Source organism: Cherax quadricarinatus, chromosome 43, assembly GCF_038502225.1.
Source record: "Cherax quadricarinatus isolate ZL_2023a chromosome 43, ASM3850222v1, whole genome shotgun sequence".
Taxonomy (NCBI): domain Eukaryota; kingdom Metazoa; phylum Arthropoda; class Malacostraca; order Decapoda; family Parastacidae; genus Cherax; species Cherax quadricarinatus.
In genome coordinates this window covers 20,481,179-20,501,219 of record NC_091334.1, presented here as the reverse complement: position 1 = coordinate 20,501,219, position 20,041 = coordinate 20,481,179, and the positions used below count along the sequence as shown (strand labels likewise).

The 20,041-nt window shown below is 38.2% G+C and overlaps 1 protein-coding gene across 3 annotated transcripts in view; it reads right to left on the bottom strand.

The window, feature by feature from the left end:
- Positions 1-20,041, bottom strand: part of LOC128694140 (alpha-tubulin N-acetyltransferase) — a 70,600-nt gene that overhangs the window by 17,940 nt on the left and 32,619 nt on the right. For 2 of the 3 annotated variants that reach the window (XM_070093653.1, XM_070093655.1), the window contains one exon: positions 9,222-9,257. The exons of the other annotated variant lie outside the window; for it this stretch is intronic. In XM_070093653.1, coding sequence (XP_069949754.1) covers positions 9,222-9,257 — 36 coding nt within the window. The remainder of the gene's footprint in view (positions 1-9,221; positions 9,258-20,041) is intronic. 3 annotated transcript variants of the gene reach the window in all.

Genomic DNA, 20,041 nt, shown 5'->3' with positions numbered 1-20,041 from the left:
TTACGCACCACTGTTTCTGATGTATTTATACGCGTAAATTCTAGCGGCTACAAATCAGGCAGGAGAAAGCTGGTAGGTCCACATGTGAGAGAATGGGTCTGTGTGGTCAGGGTGCACCACATAAAAAAAAATCCTGCAGCAGGCAGTGCGTAATGAGAAAAAAAAACTGACATTTTTTTGGATTAAAACGCCGACTTTGAGGTGTATTTTCATATAGTATTTATCGTTGTATTCTTGTTTTCATGGTCTTAGGTGATAAAATGAAAAACATATTACAGAAATAGAGATGATTTTGATTAGTTTCACGATGAAAACGACCTTGAAATTCAGCTCAAAGTAACGGAAATGTTCGATTTTTACCAATGTTCAGGAGTAAGCAAATCACACCACACATCCAATACACTTCAACTGGGGAGTCTAATATTCTTTCACCAGTGCACTGATATTATTTATACCATTTTTACAATAATGCAGTAGTCCACATAACGGTAAATTTTGTATTTTTTGTATGAATAAAAAGTCAAAATAGAAAGCAATAGTAATATAAGAGGGGCCTAGAGACGTGACTAATGAACAGAGGATATGTTATTTTAGTGCCAAGAATGTCTACGTTGTTTATTCTGGACCCTATTTTGAAATTGGCATCTTTTTTGTGTGAAATTGGCCAAATTGCCAATTTCTGATCACTTTATTGGGTAGTTCAAATCGGTAAATGGGCGGTTTCTTGTACTCAACTGATAGAAAAAATGGAGTTCTAAAGAAATAGCTATGAGTTTGGTCAACTGGAACAACAGAATTGGCCAAAAACAGGGCTCAAAGTCGGCGAAATCGCTGATGTGTATATGTCGCTGAGACCGCTAACTTCGCGGGACCGTAATTCCATGAGTTTTCTACCAAATTTCATACTGTTGGTGTCATTACCATCGGGAAAAGATTCTCTATCATTTCATAAGAAGAAAATTTTTTTTTTTTTTCCAAAAATTTATCGATATAGAATGAGAGTTTCAGAGTTGTGAAATGTGATTGGCTAACAGACTAACATAGCAGATGTTAATATATGCAATTCATTTTATTGTTTTACTATATGAAGCACTATACCTATGTGGGTGGTTCAGCCCAAGGAGTGGTGGAGGCTCAATCCTCAGTCTGTTTGGTATGAGACAGCCAAGTTATCATTCAGTATACACTTATACCCCACTAATTCAAATTTTTATTTCCTTTATACAAGAGAAAGTTTTTAAAGTCCAGCAAGTAGTACGAATTCTGAGAGAGTTACAAGAGGGAGAGAAAGAGGTGGTCTGCTGACAGTGTGATGTGAGGAATGACAGGATATACTAGCAGAACATGGGGTCTACATAAGAGCCAGTCGGTAGTGAAACTTGGCTAATAATGATGATTTTATTATAAAGTAACACGAAATGCAGATGATTTTATTATAAAGTAACACGAAATGCAATGATTTTATTATAAAGTAACACGAAATGCAGATGATTTTATTATAAAGTAACACGAAATGCACAGTGAACTGCAGAAATGGCACGTAATTCTAGTAGTGACAAACAGGAAAAGTAAAAATTCCAACAATCAAAATATAAAGGTAATCAGAATGGACATCTTGCTTGTCAGAAGCCATCTCTCAAGGCTTCATCTTCATTAATATAAATTTTCACAAGCAATAATGTCCACACAGCAGTGATTTCAGAATGGGAAATCTAATTACTGTATCACACTTTGAAAGAAATTCTATGGGTGGTTTTCAATTAAGGGGTTATGTATAAACACATAGCCAAACTGAAACAGAAACCACAAGAAACACAAATAATCGAGTTATGTGCATGAGACCCTTCAACAAAAATGTTGGATAATCAAAGCATGTGGAATTGGAAAGTTCCTCCGTGTGCTCCTCCATTTTTCATGGATTATCGTAGTTTTTTCCCCCGTGTCAGAAGCCTAGAATTGTGTCGGTGATCTTGTAAAGTATATCTCTTAAATGCTTGGAACTAATCAAGACAAAATAGTACAGAGCCAGAAACAAGGAAAGAAGTGTGCATATAACATGTGGTTGTGCCATTCTTACATGAGGTCAACTATGAGCCTAAAGTGAGATGTGGAAAAAAAATTAACTTAGTATAATTTCTGCGAGAGAAAAGAAAGCCTCCCTGAAAATAAAGTGTCATAAATAGTGATTCAGTGTGTATCACAGTGGTGCACAGTGTATAGATAAGATACCAAAATAAATGTGGTGGTAAATAAGTGTACATATTCTCCTGAAATAGGCCTAGTGGATACCTGTTGTGTACACAAATAACCCGCACATAGAAGAGAGGAGCTTACGATGACGTTTCAATCCAACTTGTAAATGGTCCAAGTCAGACAGAAACGTCGTCGTAAGCTCCTCTCTTCTATGTGCGGGTTATTTGTGTATTGTTCCAGTCACGGTATTGTGCCTTTATTTGTTATTCATACCTGTTGTGTATTTAGTTGCCAGGAGTCACCAGGATCCTACCACACGAGGACAATGTCCTCCATCGAAGACACCAAAAGACTACAAGTGGACATCAACCAAATCTTCAAATGGGCCACTCAAAACAATATGAAGTTCAATGAATAGAAATTTCAACTAATCAGATATAGAAAACTTGAGGAAATTAAAACAGTATCAGGGTATACAACAAATTCTAACCATACAATAGAGCAAAAAAGTAATGTGAAGGACCTGGGAGTGATAATGTCAGAGGATCACACCTTCAAAGACCACAACAATGTATCTACTGCATCTGCTGGAAAAATTATAGGATAGATAATGAGAACCCTCAAAACTAGGGACACCAAGCCCATGATGACTATCTTCAAATTGCTTGTCCTCTCTAAGCTGGAATACTGTCGTACACTAAGTGCCCCTTTCAAAGCAGGTGAAATTGCTGACCTGAAGAGCATACAAAGAACTTTCACGGCACACACAAGTACAATAAAGGACCTAAATTACTGGGAATGGTTGAAGTCCCTTGATTTGTATTCCCTCAAATGCAGGCGAGAAAGATACATGATAATATATACTTGGAAAATCCTAGAGGGATTAGTACCAAACTTGCACATGAAAATCACTCCCTACGAAAGCAAAAGACTACACGAGATGCAACATTCTCCCAATGAAAAGCAGGGGTGCCTTGAGTACACTGAGACAACACAATAAGTGTTAGGGGCCCAAGACCATCAACTGCCTCCAGCATACATAAGGGGGATTACCAATAGACCCCTGGCTGTCTTAAGAAGACACTGGACAGGCACCTAAAGTCAGTACCTGACCTGCCAGGATTTAATGTACATTGTGTAGTGTTGTGAATGACTCCTTACTTAGATATCGAAAAGCTATTCTTAGATTTGCCAGACACACGCTTGTTGCAGTAGTTATTTAGTTGATGGGTGCTTTAGGAGATACCCTTGTTACAATACTAACTCCGAGGTCCTTCTCCTTCATTGAGGATCGCAGCCTTTCCACCCTGAGACTATGCTTTGTTTGCAGTCTTCTTTGCCCTTCCTCCAACTTTATAACTTGACATTTGCTGGGTTAAATTCCATTAGCCACTTGTCAGACCAGACGTGCAGCCTGTCCAGATCCATATGTGGCTTTTCCTGATCATAATCTGTTTGCATTCTCCTTATTAGTTTCGCATTATTTGCAGACAGGGATACTTCTGATTATCCCTTCTCTCATGTCATTTATGTATACAAGAAACAGTATTATTCCTAGTACTGATCCTTGTGGAATTCCACTTGTTACATGTGCCTCTTCACAGACAATCACTTAGTTTCCTTCCTGTTAGGTGTGCCTTAATCCATTGTAGTGCTTTCCCTGCTATTCTTGCCTGCTCCTCTAGCTTTTGTAGCAGCCTCTTGTTTGGCATTGTGTCAAAAGCTTTCCTACAGTCCAGAAGATGCACTCTACCCATCCCTCTCTCTATCTTTCTCCCACCTTTCTTGTTACTGTGTCACAAGACTCCAGTAGAGCTGTGAGACAAGGTTTACCATCTCTAAAGCAGTGCTAGTGGTCATGCATGAAATCACTTTTTCTAGGTGCTCCACCACTCTTCTTACAATCTTCTCCAAAATCTTATATACTCTGCACATCACTAATACTAGTCTGTAGCTTAACCCTTTGACTGTCGCGGCCGTATATATGTCTTACGAGGTACCGTGTTTGAAGTATATATACTCAAATTCTAGCAGCTTCAAATCAAGCAGGAGAAAGCTGGTAGGCCCACATGTGAGAGAATGGGTGTGTGTGGTCAGTGTGCACCACATAAAAAAAATCATGGAGCATGCAGTGCATATTGAGAAAAAAAAAACTCCGACCATTTTTTTTAATTAAAATGCCGACTTTGTGGTCTATTTTCGTATAGTATTTATGGTTGTATTCTCATTTTCTTGGTCTCATTTGATAGAATGGAAAACATATTATAGGAGTAGAGGTGATTTTGATTGATTTTACTATAAAAAGAACCTGAAAATGGAGCTCAAATTAGGGAAAATGTTTGATTTTTGCCAATGTTCAAAAGTAAACAAATGATGTCATTGTCCAATAAATGTCCAACTAGCCATTCTAATATGCAGTCATGAATGGGTTGATGTTATTTATACAATTATTACAGTATTGCAGTAGTCTGCATAATAGTAAGTCTAATATTTTTTGTATGAATAAAAATTCAAAATAGAAAGCAAGAGTAATATCAGAGGGGCCTGGAGACGTGACTGATGAACAAAGAAAATGTTATTTTAGAGTCAGGAATGTCTGCATTGTTCATTCTGGACCTTATTTTGAAATTGTCATATTTTTTAATTTTCATGAAATTGGCCAAATTGCAAATTTCTGACCTCATTATTGGGTAGTTGAAATCGGTAAATGGGCAGTTTCTTGTACTCAATCGATAGAAAAAATGGAGCTCTAAAGAAATAGCTATGCATTTGGTCGACTGGAACAATGGAATTAGCCGAAAATAGGGCTCAAAGTGGGCGAAATCGCCGATTTGTAAATATCGCCGAGGTCGCTAACTCCGCAAGAGCATAATTCCGTCAGCTTTCCATCAAATTTCGTTTTTTTGGTGTCATTACAATCGGGAAAAGATTCTCTATAATTTCATAAGAAAAAATAATTTTTTTTTTTTTAAATTTTGCGACACCAGGAGAAACCTCAGGATTGGGGGTTGCGACAGTCAAAGGGTTAATGCTATCTGTCTCCTTTCTTAAAAATTGGGACTACATTTGTAGTCTTCTATACATACCTCCGTGTTGATCGACATGTTGAAAAGTGATGCTAGCGGCACACAGAATACCTTTGCTCAATTTCTCAGGACCCACACAGAGATATCATCAGGGCCCACTGCCTTTGAAATATCTAGCTCACACAGATTCTTCATCTCTTTCCCAGTTGTATTGTGCCTAACACTTGCTAGTGTACTACACTGCTTCTGTTTGCTAGTATTCTTTATGTCTCCTCTCCTCTGACAGAAACTCTCTACATTTCTTTCTGAGCTCCTCACAGACTTCCTGGTCATTCCTTGTGAACTCTCTTCCTTTTCCCAGCCTGATTACTTTGTCCTTTACTGTTGTCTTCCTCCTGATGTGGCTACATAACTTCTTTGGGTCAGAGCTGGCTTTTGATGCTATGTCATTCTCAAATTGTCATTGAGCCTCTCTTCTTACCCATGCATATTCATTTCTGGCTCTTCAGCTCAATTCTTTGTTATCCCAAGCTCTTTGCCTTCTATATTTTTTCTATGTTCTAGCACAGTTAGATTTGGCCTCTCTGCACCTCTAGGTAACCCATGGGCTCACTCTGTTCTTCCCATTGTTTCTTTTGCTCCTAGGTACAAATTTTCCCTCTGCCTCCCTGCACTTTCTGGCTGCATACTCCATCTCATTCATCGTCTTCCCTTCTAGTTCTCTTTTTCCACTGCACTTCATTCAGATACTGCCTCATGCCTGTGTGGTCCCCTTTTTTTGAAGTTTGGTTCCTCACATCCTTTCCACGCTGCTTCTCTCTCCACTGTTACTCCCACAAGGTACTGAACTCGGGACCATATGGTCACTAGCATCGAAGGGCCTTTCACACAATGCATATTCCCATAATATGTAATATCCCCCATGTCAGAATCACTCAGGGTGAATTCAAGGTCTAGCCTTGCTGGTTCAAAGGTTAGTACTAAGTCATATATACACACACATTCATAAATAGACGAACAATGTATATGTTTGTGTATCTAGCATGACAACTTTCTGTTTACATTCATTACTTGGAGCATGGAAGTGTAATACAAGTTATTAAAAATTCTATTTGACTGCACATCTAAGAAATAAACTTCTTAATGTCCCCCCCAGATATTTGTTACACTACAGCTCATATCTTTGTAAACCATTTTAATTACATGACATCAGCATCTTTTAAAAACCTAGATATCTTCAAAAGAATAGTTTTATATAGTCTTGATAAAAATATCATTACACCAATGCTAATTTTTTGCAGAATTATTAGGTGACCTAGATATATAAGTGATTTATTTACTAAATAACAAATTTTTTTAAGCCATATAGGCAACTGGTGTAACCATGTTTTTGAGTAGCCACTAAAGAAACTGTTTTATATTATTTATTTTTAATTTAAAAACTTTCCTCTACGTTGACCTCAGATCACCACTTAGACAAGTTCAAGAATAACCAATATCAAGACATAAAAATATGTTTGTCTCATTGGAAAAAGTTTCAAATAGCTTTCAGTAACCTACAAGAGCATGCAAGCATACTTCCTCCCATGGAAAATATGAAGCCAAGCATATATTACACGGAAACTGCGCATAATGAATAAAAGGAGTTGTACAAATAAATTTGCTGAGAATACGAAATGGAAGTACTATATGACCTGAGGTTAATAAGACTCAACCAAATGAATAAATATGTTAATCATTAAAACTTTAATTTTTGTAACAAAAAATATGAAAATCTAAAATAAGTATTATCATCTAAACATTATGCATACCATATTTTTTGCCATAAAAGACACAGGTGTTCAAGATGTTCCCTGATTTTAATTAAGAAAACTGTTAAAAAATACATCAGCATATTATATATGAGCTAATACTAAGCGAGAGATGGTAAACTGGTTTCCTTTCATGGGTCACTAGTGGTAAACTGATGGTAAAAAACATACTGTATAAACAAACTAAAATTAATGTATACTGCAACATTGAACATAAAATAATTCTCCATAAATGGAACAAATTTTAAATGAAAATAATTAAACTATTGTTCAGTTACTGTATCCATGCTACTTTATTTATCAGTAATTTATTACTTCAGGTTTGTCTTGTAGCATGCTTGTCAAAACAACAGTGATTAATCAGATGTCGTAATTAACCGTTTCACTGTCTTTCACACATTTACATTTCTGGCAGAAGAGTTGCTTACCTAGATCTATGTTTCGAGTTCAGCTTCCTCAGATAAGCTGCGAGTGCTAAATTTTGGCTCGACATGAGAGAATGAATGTCCGAAGTGTGCGCACAGTATAAAAAAAAAATCCTGCCCCCATGGGGGCATGATAGAAAAAGCAAACTTCTAACCTAGTGTTTGGTTTACAACAGTGACTTTGAAGTGTTATCTAGGATGGTTTTTATGGTTTTACTGGATATTTCTTGGTATCATTTGATAGAATGGAAGACAATATAGAGATGATTTTTGTTGGTTTCAGGACTGGAAGTAGCTTGAAAGTAGACTCTAAACAGCAGAAATATTTTTTTGCCAACTTTCCTGAGGACTGTTCCCCTTCCTCATACATCCTTCCCAGTCTGTTTTATAGGTTTTTACTAGGTGTGATTAAATTATTAGGACATCATAAACCATGACCAATAATTCCTCATTATATTTTATTATTGGAGAAATAGAGTAAATCTTTGATTTTTTATGTGATGAATTCAAAATGGAGTGTAAGTGTAATATAGAAGAGGCCTGAAGGCATGATTAATGAATAGAGGAAATGTTACTTTAATGCATTTAAAGTTTACAGTGTTTATTTTGGACTGTTTTTAAAATTGTAGTTTTTTAAATTTTGTGTAAAACTGGCCAAATTAACTTCTATGCACTTTACAGGATAGTTCTGATAGCTAAATGAGCAGTTTCTTATGCTCAATTGATAAAACAGAAGTCATACTAGTGAAATAGCTCAGATTTGGTCAAACTGAGCAATGAAATTGCCATAAAATAGGACTCAAAGTGGGTGAAATCGCTGAGGCATAAATGGTACCCAGAACACTAACTTTGTGCCTGTGTAATTTTAAAAGTTTTCCATAAAATTTCAGAATTTTTTTTTTTTTTTTTTAAAAGATGCTAACATTCAGAACTTTTAATTTAGGGAGCTTTGACAGTGAATGTGTTAAAAGTAGAGGCATGGAGACATCAGTCAGATGTCTGAGTTATGGCCTTCACTCTCGCTAACAAGATGTCCTACTTAGCACTGATATGTGTGTGTGCTGTCTTCCAACAGATGGTGCTAGTGAGATTACATCAAGCCCTGTCTGCAAATGGCTGCCATAATTCTTTCTTATCACTCTACATTTAATTTTCTTTTTCAGAAGACAGTGAAGGTTTGTTAATAGATATGTGCATGCATAGTGACAAGTAGCATAATGGATACTAGTAGATAAGTGCTCTGATAATACTGCTGCTGACTCTTTAGAGGGCAGATGGCCTTGTATACTTCAGGCTACTGATGCCTTTGGTGGATGTCTGTCTATAGATCTTTAGTATGTAAGATGAGGTCATTTTAGTGACTTTTTTTTCCAGGTAAAAAAAAGGGCTGTCAAAAGAGTGAATCTTATATGGCAGAACATATGGTACAGTACATGACAGTTACAAGGTAATTTTATTTTACAATTCACACTGTCAATGAACAAACTCCTTTTATTATTATTTAATAATGTGAGTGCAAACTTGGAAATTATTCCTATAGTTTGTCAACACACAAAAACAAATTCTGTAAATTACCCATAACTCTAAATTTGACCATACACTTGCAAGCAAATGTACATGGCAATTAGAAATAATTTCCAAGCGTACAAACTTCATCAAAGGTTTAGCTGGAGATAACGAGTGGCAGAGAGCATAAAGCACACAGAAAATAGCATTGGGTGACTGAGCCAAAAGATGACATCCCAGCAAAAGTCTGGTAAACTTACATAGTGAGACCAATCCACAGATGTCAGGTGACTTGACTGGATTGTGAAGATGGACAAGACAGTCAGAAGAAATGGCATTGTAATTTTAGTTCAATATTTATAAGTTAAAGCTTATGAAATGAATATGCTGGGTTACATATTTTTAATATACTTAATTAAGAATGTTTATCTTACCTTCAATGCCACTTTCCACCTTATGTAAGGTGGGTTACGTCAAATTTTCTTGGTCTTTCAGTTACATGTTGAGAAGACCACAGTATTTACAAAATAGTAAAAAGGTTTAGTTTTTCTTGCCTGTCATAAAAAATTTAAGACATGGAAATAATTTCTCTCTTTGTAGTAAATGTCCAACTTCACAAATGAGTGTTATTCCACTACACATCTACCAGTGTCATCAGCCACAACAGCCAATGTAAACTATAAGAAATGTTAATCAGCATCACACTGTCACCAAGGACTGAGCTTAACTGCAATAAGATTTAGGCAAGTATGAATAAAATTGCCACTCAATACCTCAAACCAATATTCTTGCTCATGATACACGCTGCTGCTTCTAAAATTCCGATCCTACTGAACTGAGCAACCTAATATGCGAGCTAAAAAAAATCCATAGTTTGATGTTCACAACCAAACTGTCATTGAATGTAGACAACTACTGTGCTACACTACACACTAAGAATAAAACCTTAGGATCAGAATTAAAAACTATCAAATATAAGGCAAGTAATGCAAAATCCTAGGCATACAGGTAGACAATGAATTTAGCTAATATCCTCATCCAACATACTGTACATGTAAGAAAATATATGAAACATTAGGTATATTTTACTGTAATCTAAGATCTGCTACGACAAAGTATGAAAACCTGTTCCACTAACCCCCCTGTATATTACACATGGATCTTTACTTACCTCACACATGGAACCTGTGCCTGGGCATTGACAACCAGCAGGCATCACAAATAAAAATCAGAACCTTAACCTAGATTTTTTCAGGCAATACACAATATCCCTAATCAGGTCCCTAAAAATACTATGCTACACATACAAGCCCATCATACATTGAAACTTGCCTGAAGAATCATTTAATTCTACAAGACTGTAATTAATCCCATATATTCAGCAAAAGAAACAGATATCAAGTTTATGGCACTATGAACAAACCAGTCAAATAATGAGACTTTAAATATGAAATGACTTCAATGTATATCACACAAGATAACTAGCACTGATAAATGTTAAAGACACATGGAATCCATGGAGTAGGTTTTAATTTGGGAGATGTTTTAATCTCTTGCAACTTTTTCAAGCAATACATAGTACATAAAATCAGAGAATATACAGTTGAAGGAAGGTCAGAGGTGGTGAAATCTGGTGTAGTATGAAGCATCAGGTTACCCAACAGCCATTTCCTGTACAATTAACTTGACCAGAACTTTTGGTATGCCAAAGCTTCCAGTGTTTTGCAGAACTATATTGCTAAGACATAACAGGTTCTAGGCAACAGTGCCTGTACAGGTAGTTTTTAATAGCACCAACAACAAAGGAGTAAATGTTTCATGTGAAGGTTTTAACAAGATCTTGTGGAAGAGACAAAGGAACCTAAATAAGAGGATCAATAAGCAGAAAGCGTGTATAATTCTTTTATATAAAGGGAAGGGGGACGAGAGATTGTAAAAATTATAGGGGAATAAGTTTACTGAGTTCTCCATGGGGAAGTGGAACAGAATTCTTCCTCCGTAAGCCATGCGTGTCGTAAGAGGCGACTAAAATGCCGGGAGCAAGGGGCTAGTAACCCCTTCTCCTGTATACATTACTAAATGTAAAAGGAGAAACTTTCGTTTTTCCTTTTGAGCCACCCTGCCTCAGTGGGATATGGCCGGTGTGTTGAGAGAAGTAGTTTACTGAGTATACCAGGTAAAGTGTATGGTAGGGTTATTATTGAAAGAATTAGAGGTAAGACAGAGCAGGACTGCAGATGAGCAAGAAGGCTTTAGAGTGGGTAGGGGATGTGTAGATCAGGTGTTGACATTGAAGTATATATGTGAACAGTATTTAGATAAAGGTACGGAAGTTTTCATTGCATTTATGAATTTAGAAAAGGCATATGACAGAGTGGATAGGGAAGCAATGTGGCAGATGTTGCAAGTGAATGGAAAAGGTAGTAAGTTACTAAATGCTGTAAAGAATTTTTACGAGGAAAGTGAGGCTCAGGTTAGGATGCATAAGAGAGAGGGAGATTACTTCCTGGTAAAAGTAGGTCTTAGACAGGGATGTGTAATGTCACCATGGTTGTTTAATATATTTATAGATGGGGTTGTAAAAGAAGTAAATGCTAGGGTGTTCGGGAGAGGAGTGGGATTAAATTATGGGGAAATAAATACAAAATGGGAATTGATGCAGTTGCTTTTTGCTGATGATTCTAAAGAAAAGTTGCAAAGGTTAGTGGATGAGTTTGGGAGGATGTGTAAAGGAAGAAAGTTGAAAGTGAATATAGATAAGATTAAAGTGATAAGGGTATCAAATGATTTAGATAAAGAAAAACTGGATACCACATTGAAGGGAGGGAATATGGAAGAAGTGAATGTTTTCAGATATTTGGGAATTGACTTGTCAGCAGATGGGTTTATGAAGGATGAGGTAAACCACAGAACTGATGAAGGAAAAAAGGCGAGTGGTGCGATGAGGTATCTGTGGAGACAAAGAACATTATCCAGAGTATAGTGGTACCAACACTCATATATGGGTGTGAAGCATGGACTGCAAATACTGCAATGAGGAGGTGGCTGGAGGCAGTGGAGATGTTCAAAAGGCAATGTGTGGTGTAAATATTATGCAGAGAATTCGGAGTGTGGAAATTAGGAGGTGTGGAGTTACTAAAAGTATTAGTCAGAGGGCTGAAGAGGGGTTGTTGAGGTGGTTTGGTCATTTAGAGAATGAAGCAAAGTAGAATGACTTGGAGAGTGTATAATCTATTGGAGAAGAAAGGCAAGGTAGGGGGTCATCCCTGAAAAGGTTGGAGGGAGGGGGTAAAGGTTTTGTGGGCAAGGGGCTTGGACTTCCAGCAAGTGTGCACAAGTGTGCTAGACAGGAGTGAATGGAGACGAATAGTTTTTGGGACCTGACGAGCTGTTGGAGTGTGAGCAGGGTAATATTTTGTGAAGGGATTCAGGGAAACCAGTTAGCCGGACTTGAGTCCTAGAAATGGGAAGTACGATGCCTGCACTTTAAAGGAGGGGTTTAGGATATTAGGAGTTTGGAGGGACATTTAAACTGTCGTAACTGAGCGCCTCTGCAAAGACAGTGATTATGTGAGAGTGATGATGAAAGTATTGAATGATGATGAAAGTTTTTCTTTTTGGGTTACCCTGCTTCGGTGGGAAATAGCCAAAGCATTAAAAAAAAATAAGAATAAGAATAAGAATAAGAAAATTGTCAAAGTGGGAAGTCTGAATGTGCGTGGATATTGTGCAGATGATAAGAAAGAGATGATTGTGGATGTTATGAATGAGAAGAAGCTGGATGTCCTGGCTTTAAGTGAAACAAAGCTGAAGGGGGTGGGAGAGTTTCAATGGAGAGGAATAAATGGGATTAGGTCAGGGGTTTCAAATAGAGTTAGAGCTAAGAAGGAGTAGCAATAATGTTGAAGGATAAGCTATGGCAGGAAAAGAGGGACTATAAATGTATTAATTCAAGGATTATGTGGAGTAAAATAAAGATTGGATGTGAAAAGTGGGTTATAGTAAGCGTGTATGCACCTGGAGAAGAGAGAAGTGTAGAGGAGAGAGAGAGATTTTGGGAAATGTTGAGTGAATGCGTGGTGGTTGGTGATTTCAATGCTAAAGTGGGTAAAAATGTTATGGAGGGAGTAGTAGGTAAATTTGGGGTGCCAGGGGTAAATGTAAATAGGGAGCCTTTAACCCTTTGAGGGTTTCGGACGTACTAGTACATCTTACGCGCAGGGGTTTTTGACGTACTAGTGCGCACAAATTCTAGCGCCGTCAAATCTCGTGGGAAAAGGCTGGTAGGCCTACATGTGAGAGAATGGGTCTGTGTGGTCGGTGTGCACGGTAGAAAAAAAAATCTGGGACCCAGTGGTGCATTGTGGGAACGCCATCTTAGTAAACAATATCCACCATGCCTCGCGGTAAGAAGCTCCTCATTCCTCGGCGAATTGGGACACTTTTGTTCCCCAGTGACAGTTCTAATACAGATGGAAGTGCCAGTGAAGATGAGTTTCAAGGTTTTGGCGAGGTCCTGACCGAAACTAATGACCATAATATCGGTAATAGTGAGGAAAACCCAGACAACCCTCAGCCTTCCACCTCTGGTGCTGGGCAGTCTTGTTCACGTTCAGTTGTACCAGAATCCAAGAGGAAACTTCTATTTTCCCAAATCCCAGACTCAGATGAGAGCATGGGTGATGATAGTGATAGAGAATATGAACTACAAGCTCTTCAAACTAGTTCCAGTAGTGATAGTGAAGTGCAATATTCCCCAGTGAAGCGTCAGTATATACGACGATATATGCGCTCTGGTAGTGTGCCATATGCTATTCCAAGGGGAAGGAGTGCATCTCGGAGTACATCCCATGGCTGTACAACAGGAACAGAGAGTGAAAATGATGATGATACTGTTGCAATTGGGATGGAAAATGTGCGTGGTGGTAGTGGTGCCGGCGGTGAGGCACCAGCAGTGGGCCATGCTGCCACCCACGCCGCTGCCTCAGCTGATCTACAACAAAGGCCACCATGCCCCACCCACCCACAACCACAACCTCCACATCCACCTGTCATTGTCCAGTACCCACCAGCAGACCGCACCTGGGATTGGCAGGAAGCTGTCAATTTTGTTCCAAATGCCCACCAGTTTGATGACAGCCAAAGTGGAATACGGCCATCTTGTACACTTGGGAACAATGCCACTGAACTGGAATGTTTCGAGTTATTCTTTGACGAACCACTGATGGAAAGTATTGTCATGGAAAGCAACACATACTACGAGTACACCATGGCAAACACATTACTTTCACCAAAATCACGTCTACACCAGTGGAAGGAGGTAACTGTGGCTGAGATGTATCTTTTCTTTGCCACAATAATGCTTATGTCACATGTGTATAGGCACAAAGTGAAATCATACTGGTCAACAGACCGCCTGATTGCAACCCCAGGTTTCAGTGATACAATGCCAGTGAATCGATTTGTGCTAATGTTACGTATGCTTCACTTCTCAGACAAAACCAGGCCTGACAGAACTGACAGGTTATATAAGATTAGGAATGTGTTTGTGTATCTGAAAGAGAAACTCAGTACGCATTTTTATCCCTTCAGGAAGCTTGTAATTGACGAGTCTTTGATTCTGTTCAAAGGAAGACTCTCTTTCAAGCAGTACATACCAAGCAAGAGGAAACGCTTTGGTATAAAGTTGTTTGTGCTTTGTGATTGTTACAGTGGTCTGGTATTGGATATTACTGTGTACACTGGAAGTTATACATTGCAAAATACCAGGAAATTATTGGGCACCTCAGGTGATGTGGTTAGAACAATGATAGAACCATACCTTGGTAAGGGGCATATATTATATACAGATAACTGGTACACAAGCCCCTCACTCAGTGATTTTTTGCGAGTGAACATGACAGATGTGTGGGGCACAGTGCGTGCAAATCGGAAACACATGCCCAGGTTTGACGCTGGCACTCGTAGAGGTGAGGTGCAGGCGTTTGCTGCCAATGACATCATGGCATTTCGGTGGCATGACAAATGAGATGTCACACTGTTGTCATCAGTTCACCCTAATGAAATCGCAGACAGTGGCAGGCAGCATAGAGAGAGCAATGAACCCATTCTAAAACCTGCAGCTGTGATTGATTACACCTTCAACATGCATTCAGTGGACAAATGTGACATGCAGATTGGGTTTGCTGATTGTGTTCGCAAGAGTTATAAGTGGTACATCAAACTGTTTTCCCATCTTCTGGACATTTCCATGCTCAATGCTTATAATATGTATAAGATGAGGACCAGAAACAAACCACAGTACAGCGAATTCTGTTTGTCTGTCATCAGACAAATAGTATTCAAGTACCAAGGAACAGCACCTGCAATTGACCGCCCACCAAATTATCAACAACTACCTGCTCGTCTGAAGCATGGTGATCACTTCCTGGTAAAACTGCCTGCTACTGCTTTCAAGAAAAAGGCTCAGAAGAGGTGTTACGTCTGTGCACATACAAAAAAACGCCCACAACAACGCAGAGGCACTCGTTTTATGTGAGGAGTGTAAAACACCACTGTGCATGACACCATGTTTCAAAGAGTTCCACAGGCTGCAGAACTTCTAGAAACATTCCCTGTGACTGTATATGTGTATATAAAATATAGAAAAATAGTAATAAACAACATTTCATATCGTTTGTGTAAATATTTTCTATAAACAAAATAATGACAACAGTGTTTACGCCCTTATTGTGTAGTATTGAAAAAGAAATAACTTACAAAATACTGATCATGTTGGCCTCAGAGGCCATAAAAGTTACTCAGAAAAAGAAAAATTGAAAAATAATTGAAAATAGTACATAAAAAAGTAAATAGAAAAATACCGGGTGACGGCAGTTGGCGATGTTACCAAATGTTGTTCAATTTTGGCAAACATCACGCCTCCATATCTCGGTAAGTATTGACGGTAAAAATTTTTTGTTTAGCCTATAATATTTAGAAAAAAAAAATTTTTTCATAAGAAAAATTTTTTTTTTTTTTTTTTGAAATTTGACCGACCCTGAGAACGAGTTTCGGAGGGTTAATTGAGGGTCAAAGGGTTAATTGAGCTATGTGTAGAAAGAGATTTGGTAATAAGAAATACATATTTTATGAAGAAGAGGATAAATAAATATATAAGGTATGATGTAGCACGTAATGAAAGTAGTTTATTAGATTATATATTGGTGGATAAAAGGTTGATGGGTAGGCTCCAGGATGTACATGTTTATAGAGGGGCAACTGATATATCAGATCATTATTTAGTTGTAGCTACAGTTAGAGTAAGAGGTAGATGGGAAAAGAGGAAGGTGGCAACAACAAGTAAGAGGAAGGTGGCAACAACAAGTAAGAGGAAGATGTGGCAACAACAAGTAAGAGGAAGGTGAAAGTGTATAAACTAAGGGAGGAGGAAGTTCGGGTGAGATATATGCGACTATTGGCAGAAAGGTGGGTTAGAGCAAAGATGAGCAGTGGGGGGGGTTGAAGAGGGTTGGAATAGTTTTAAAAATGCAGTATTAGAATGTGGGGCAGAAGTTTGTGGTTATAGGAGGGTGGGGGCAGGAGGAAAGAAGAGTGATTGGTGGAATGATGAAGTAAAGGGTGTGATAAAAGAGAAAAAGGTAGCTTATGAGAGGTTTTTACAAAGCAAAAGTGTTATAAGAAGAGCAGAGTATATGGAGAGTAAAAGAAAGGTGAAGAGAGTGGTGAGAGAGTGCAAAAGGAGAGCAGATGATAGAGTGGGAGAGGCACTGTCAAGAAATTTTAATGAAAATAAGAAAAAATTTTTGAGTGAGTTAAACAAGTTAAGAAAACCTAGGGAAAGTATGGATTTGTCAGTTAAAAACAGAGTAGGGGAGTTAGTAGATGGGGAGATGGAGGTATTAGGTAGATGGCGAGAATATTTTGAGGAACTTTTAAATGTTAAGGAAGAAAGAGAGGCGGTAATTTCATGCACTGGTCAGGGAGGTATACCATCTTTTAGGAGGGAAGAAGAGCAGAATGTAAGTGTGGGGGAGGTACGTGAGGCATTACGTAGAATGAAAGGGGGTAAAGCAGCTGGAACTGATGGGATCATGACAGAAATGTTAAAAGCAGGGGGGGATATAGTGTTGGAGTGGTTGGTACTTTTGTTTAATAAATGTATGAAAGAGGGGAAGGTACCTAGGGATTGGCAGAGAGCATGTATAGTCCCTTTAAATAAAGGGAAAGGGGACAAGAGAGATTGTAAAAATTATAGAGGAATAAATTTACTGAGTATACCACGAAAAGTGTACGGTAGGGTTATAATTGAAAGAATTAGAGGTAAGACAGAATGTAGGATTGCAGATGAGCAAGAAGGTTTCAGAGTGGGTAGGGGATGTGTAGATCAAGTGTTTACATTGAAGCATATATGTGAACAGTATTTAGATAAAGGTAGGGAAGTTTTTATTGCATTTATAGATTTAGAAAAGGCATATGATAGAGTGGATAGAGAAGCAATGTGGCAGATGTTGCAAGTATATGGAATAGGTGGTAAGTTATTAAATGCTGTAAAGAGTTTTTATGAGGATAGTGAGGCTCAGGTTAGGGTGTGTAGAAGAGAGGGAGACTACTTCCCGGTAAAAGTAGGTCTTAAGACAAGGATGTGTAATGTCACCATGGTTGTTTAATATATTTATAGATGGAGTTGTAAGGTAAGTAAATGCTAGGGTGCTCAGGAGAGGGGTGGGATTAAATTTTGGGGAATCAAATTCAAAATGGGAATTGACACAGTTACTTTTTACTGATGATACTGTGCTTATGGGAGATTCTAAAGAAAAATGGCAAAGGTTAGTGGATGAGTTTTGGGAATGTGTGTAAAGGTAGGAAGTTGAAAGTGAACATAGAAAAGAGTAAGGTGATGAGGGTATCAAATGATTTAGATAAAGAAAAATTGGATATCAAATTGGGGAGGAGGTGTATGAAAGAAGTGAATGTTTTCAGATACTTGGGAGTTGATGTGTCGGCGGATGGATTTATGAAGGATGAGGTTAATCATAGAATTGATGAGGGTAAAAAGATGAGTGGTGCGTTGAGGTATATGTGGAGTCAAAACACGTTATCTATGGAGGCAAAGAAGGGAATGTATGAAAGTACAGTAGTACCAACACTCTTATATGGGTGTGAAGCTTGGGTGGTAAATGCAGCAGCAAGGAGACGGTTGGAGGCAGTGGAGATGTCCTGTTTAAGGGCAATGTATGGTGTAAATATTATGCAGAAAATTCAGAGTGTGGAAATTAGGAAAAGGTGTGGAGTTAATAAAAGTATTAGTCAGAGGGCAGAAGAGGGGTTGTTGAGGTGGTTTGGTCATTTAGAGAGAATGGATCGAAGTAGAATGACATGGAAAGCATATAAATCTATAGGGGAAAGTAGGCGGGGTAGGGGTCGTCCTCGAAAGGGTTGGAGAGAGGGGGGTAAAGGAGGTTTTGTGGGCGAGGGGCTTGGACTTCCAGCAAGCGTGCGTGAGCGTGTTAGATAGGAGTGAATGGAGACGAATGGTACTTGGGACCTGACGATCTGTTGGAGTGTGAGCAGGGTAATATTTAGTGAAGGGATTCAGGGAAACCGGTTATTTTCATATAGTCGGACTTGAGTCCTGGAAATGGGAAGTACAATGCCTGCACTTTAAAGGAGGGGTTTGAGATATTGGCAGTTTGGAGGGGAATGTTGTGTATCTTTATATGTATATGCTTCTAAAGTGTTGTATCCTGAGCACCTCTGCAAAAACAGTGATAATGTGTGAGTGTGGTGAAAGTGTTGAATGATGATGAAAGTATTTTCTTTTTGGGGATTTTCTTTCTTTTTTGGGTCACCCTGCCTTGGTGGGAGACGGCCGACTTGTTGAAAAAAAAAAAAATGACTTGGCTCACCCTGCCTTGACAGAAGAAAATTAGCACATGACAATTTTAATATAAATATGTAAAGGATGAAACAAAAATCTTGTGAACATCAGAAGATCAAAATAACTGTAAAAGCCTGAACGAAGATATATACAAGTTGAGCAGAGATCAATAATGAAGGATGGTAGTAGCAAAGTACTGGAAATGGGTGAAACTGAAAATGCATCTCAAAGATTACATGTGATAATATGACAGATACTGAACAGAGAGAAAGATCTGTGGTGTTTACAAACTACTGTACAAGTTACCACCAAAAACTGCATTAATGCTATCAAAATATATGCATGTTAAAAAATTAATATTCTAAACTAAACTGGCATATGCAGCTGTAGTATAACATCCCCATTTACATAAAAGACATGCAAAGGAGAAAAGGTTCAGACACATATATTAAAATGGATTCCAGAGAAAAATTATAAAGAACGACTGGAGGTATGTAAACAAAGGAAATTTATAGGGAACATAGAAACAAGATGATGAAAGTAGCACTAACTCTTAGAAATGAAAGATTTAAATATCAGACAGGCGAGAGGGACTATGGAGAAAGAAAGTGTATTTAGATATTTGGGGATGGACTTGTTGGCAGAAGGGTCTATGAAAATAAGATGAACTATAGAATAGACAAGAGAGATAAAAGATGGGTAGTGTGTTGAGGAGTCTGAAATTAAGAATTTTTTTTATGGAAAAAGGTACCAATGTAGTGGCACAAACACTGTCTCCAGCATTATAACTACCTGTATTTGACTGAAGAAGCCTGCAGTGCAAGAAAAACATTTTGACATTAAAAATATCTGTCTGTTACCCATCAACTGTCAGTATTGTATACCAATTAAATGGTACTTATCTGACAGCAACACAATGGTATCTTGGTACAGGCAATGTTTTCTCCAACTCTGTTGCTAACAACTGTTCAGTATGACCTACTTCCACTACTACTTCTGCTCACCTGTGATGTTATCTCCAGTTGCTACATCTCGTTTCTAGTTCCAGTGCAAGTCTCTAGTCTCGTGTGTCTGCTTCAGCCTAAGGAACTGACTACCTATTAAGGCTAAGGGACTTATATCCTCAAAATTACCTCTCCACTACTTCTAATGTCTCCAGTGTCAATCACCTGTATTTGCCTGAAGAAGCCTGCTGTAGAG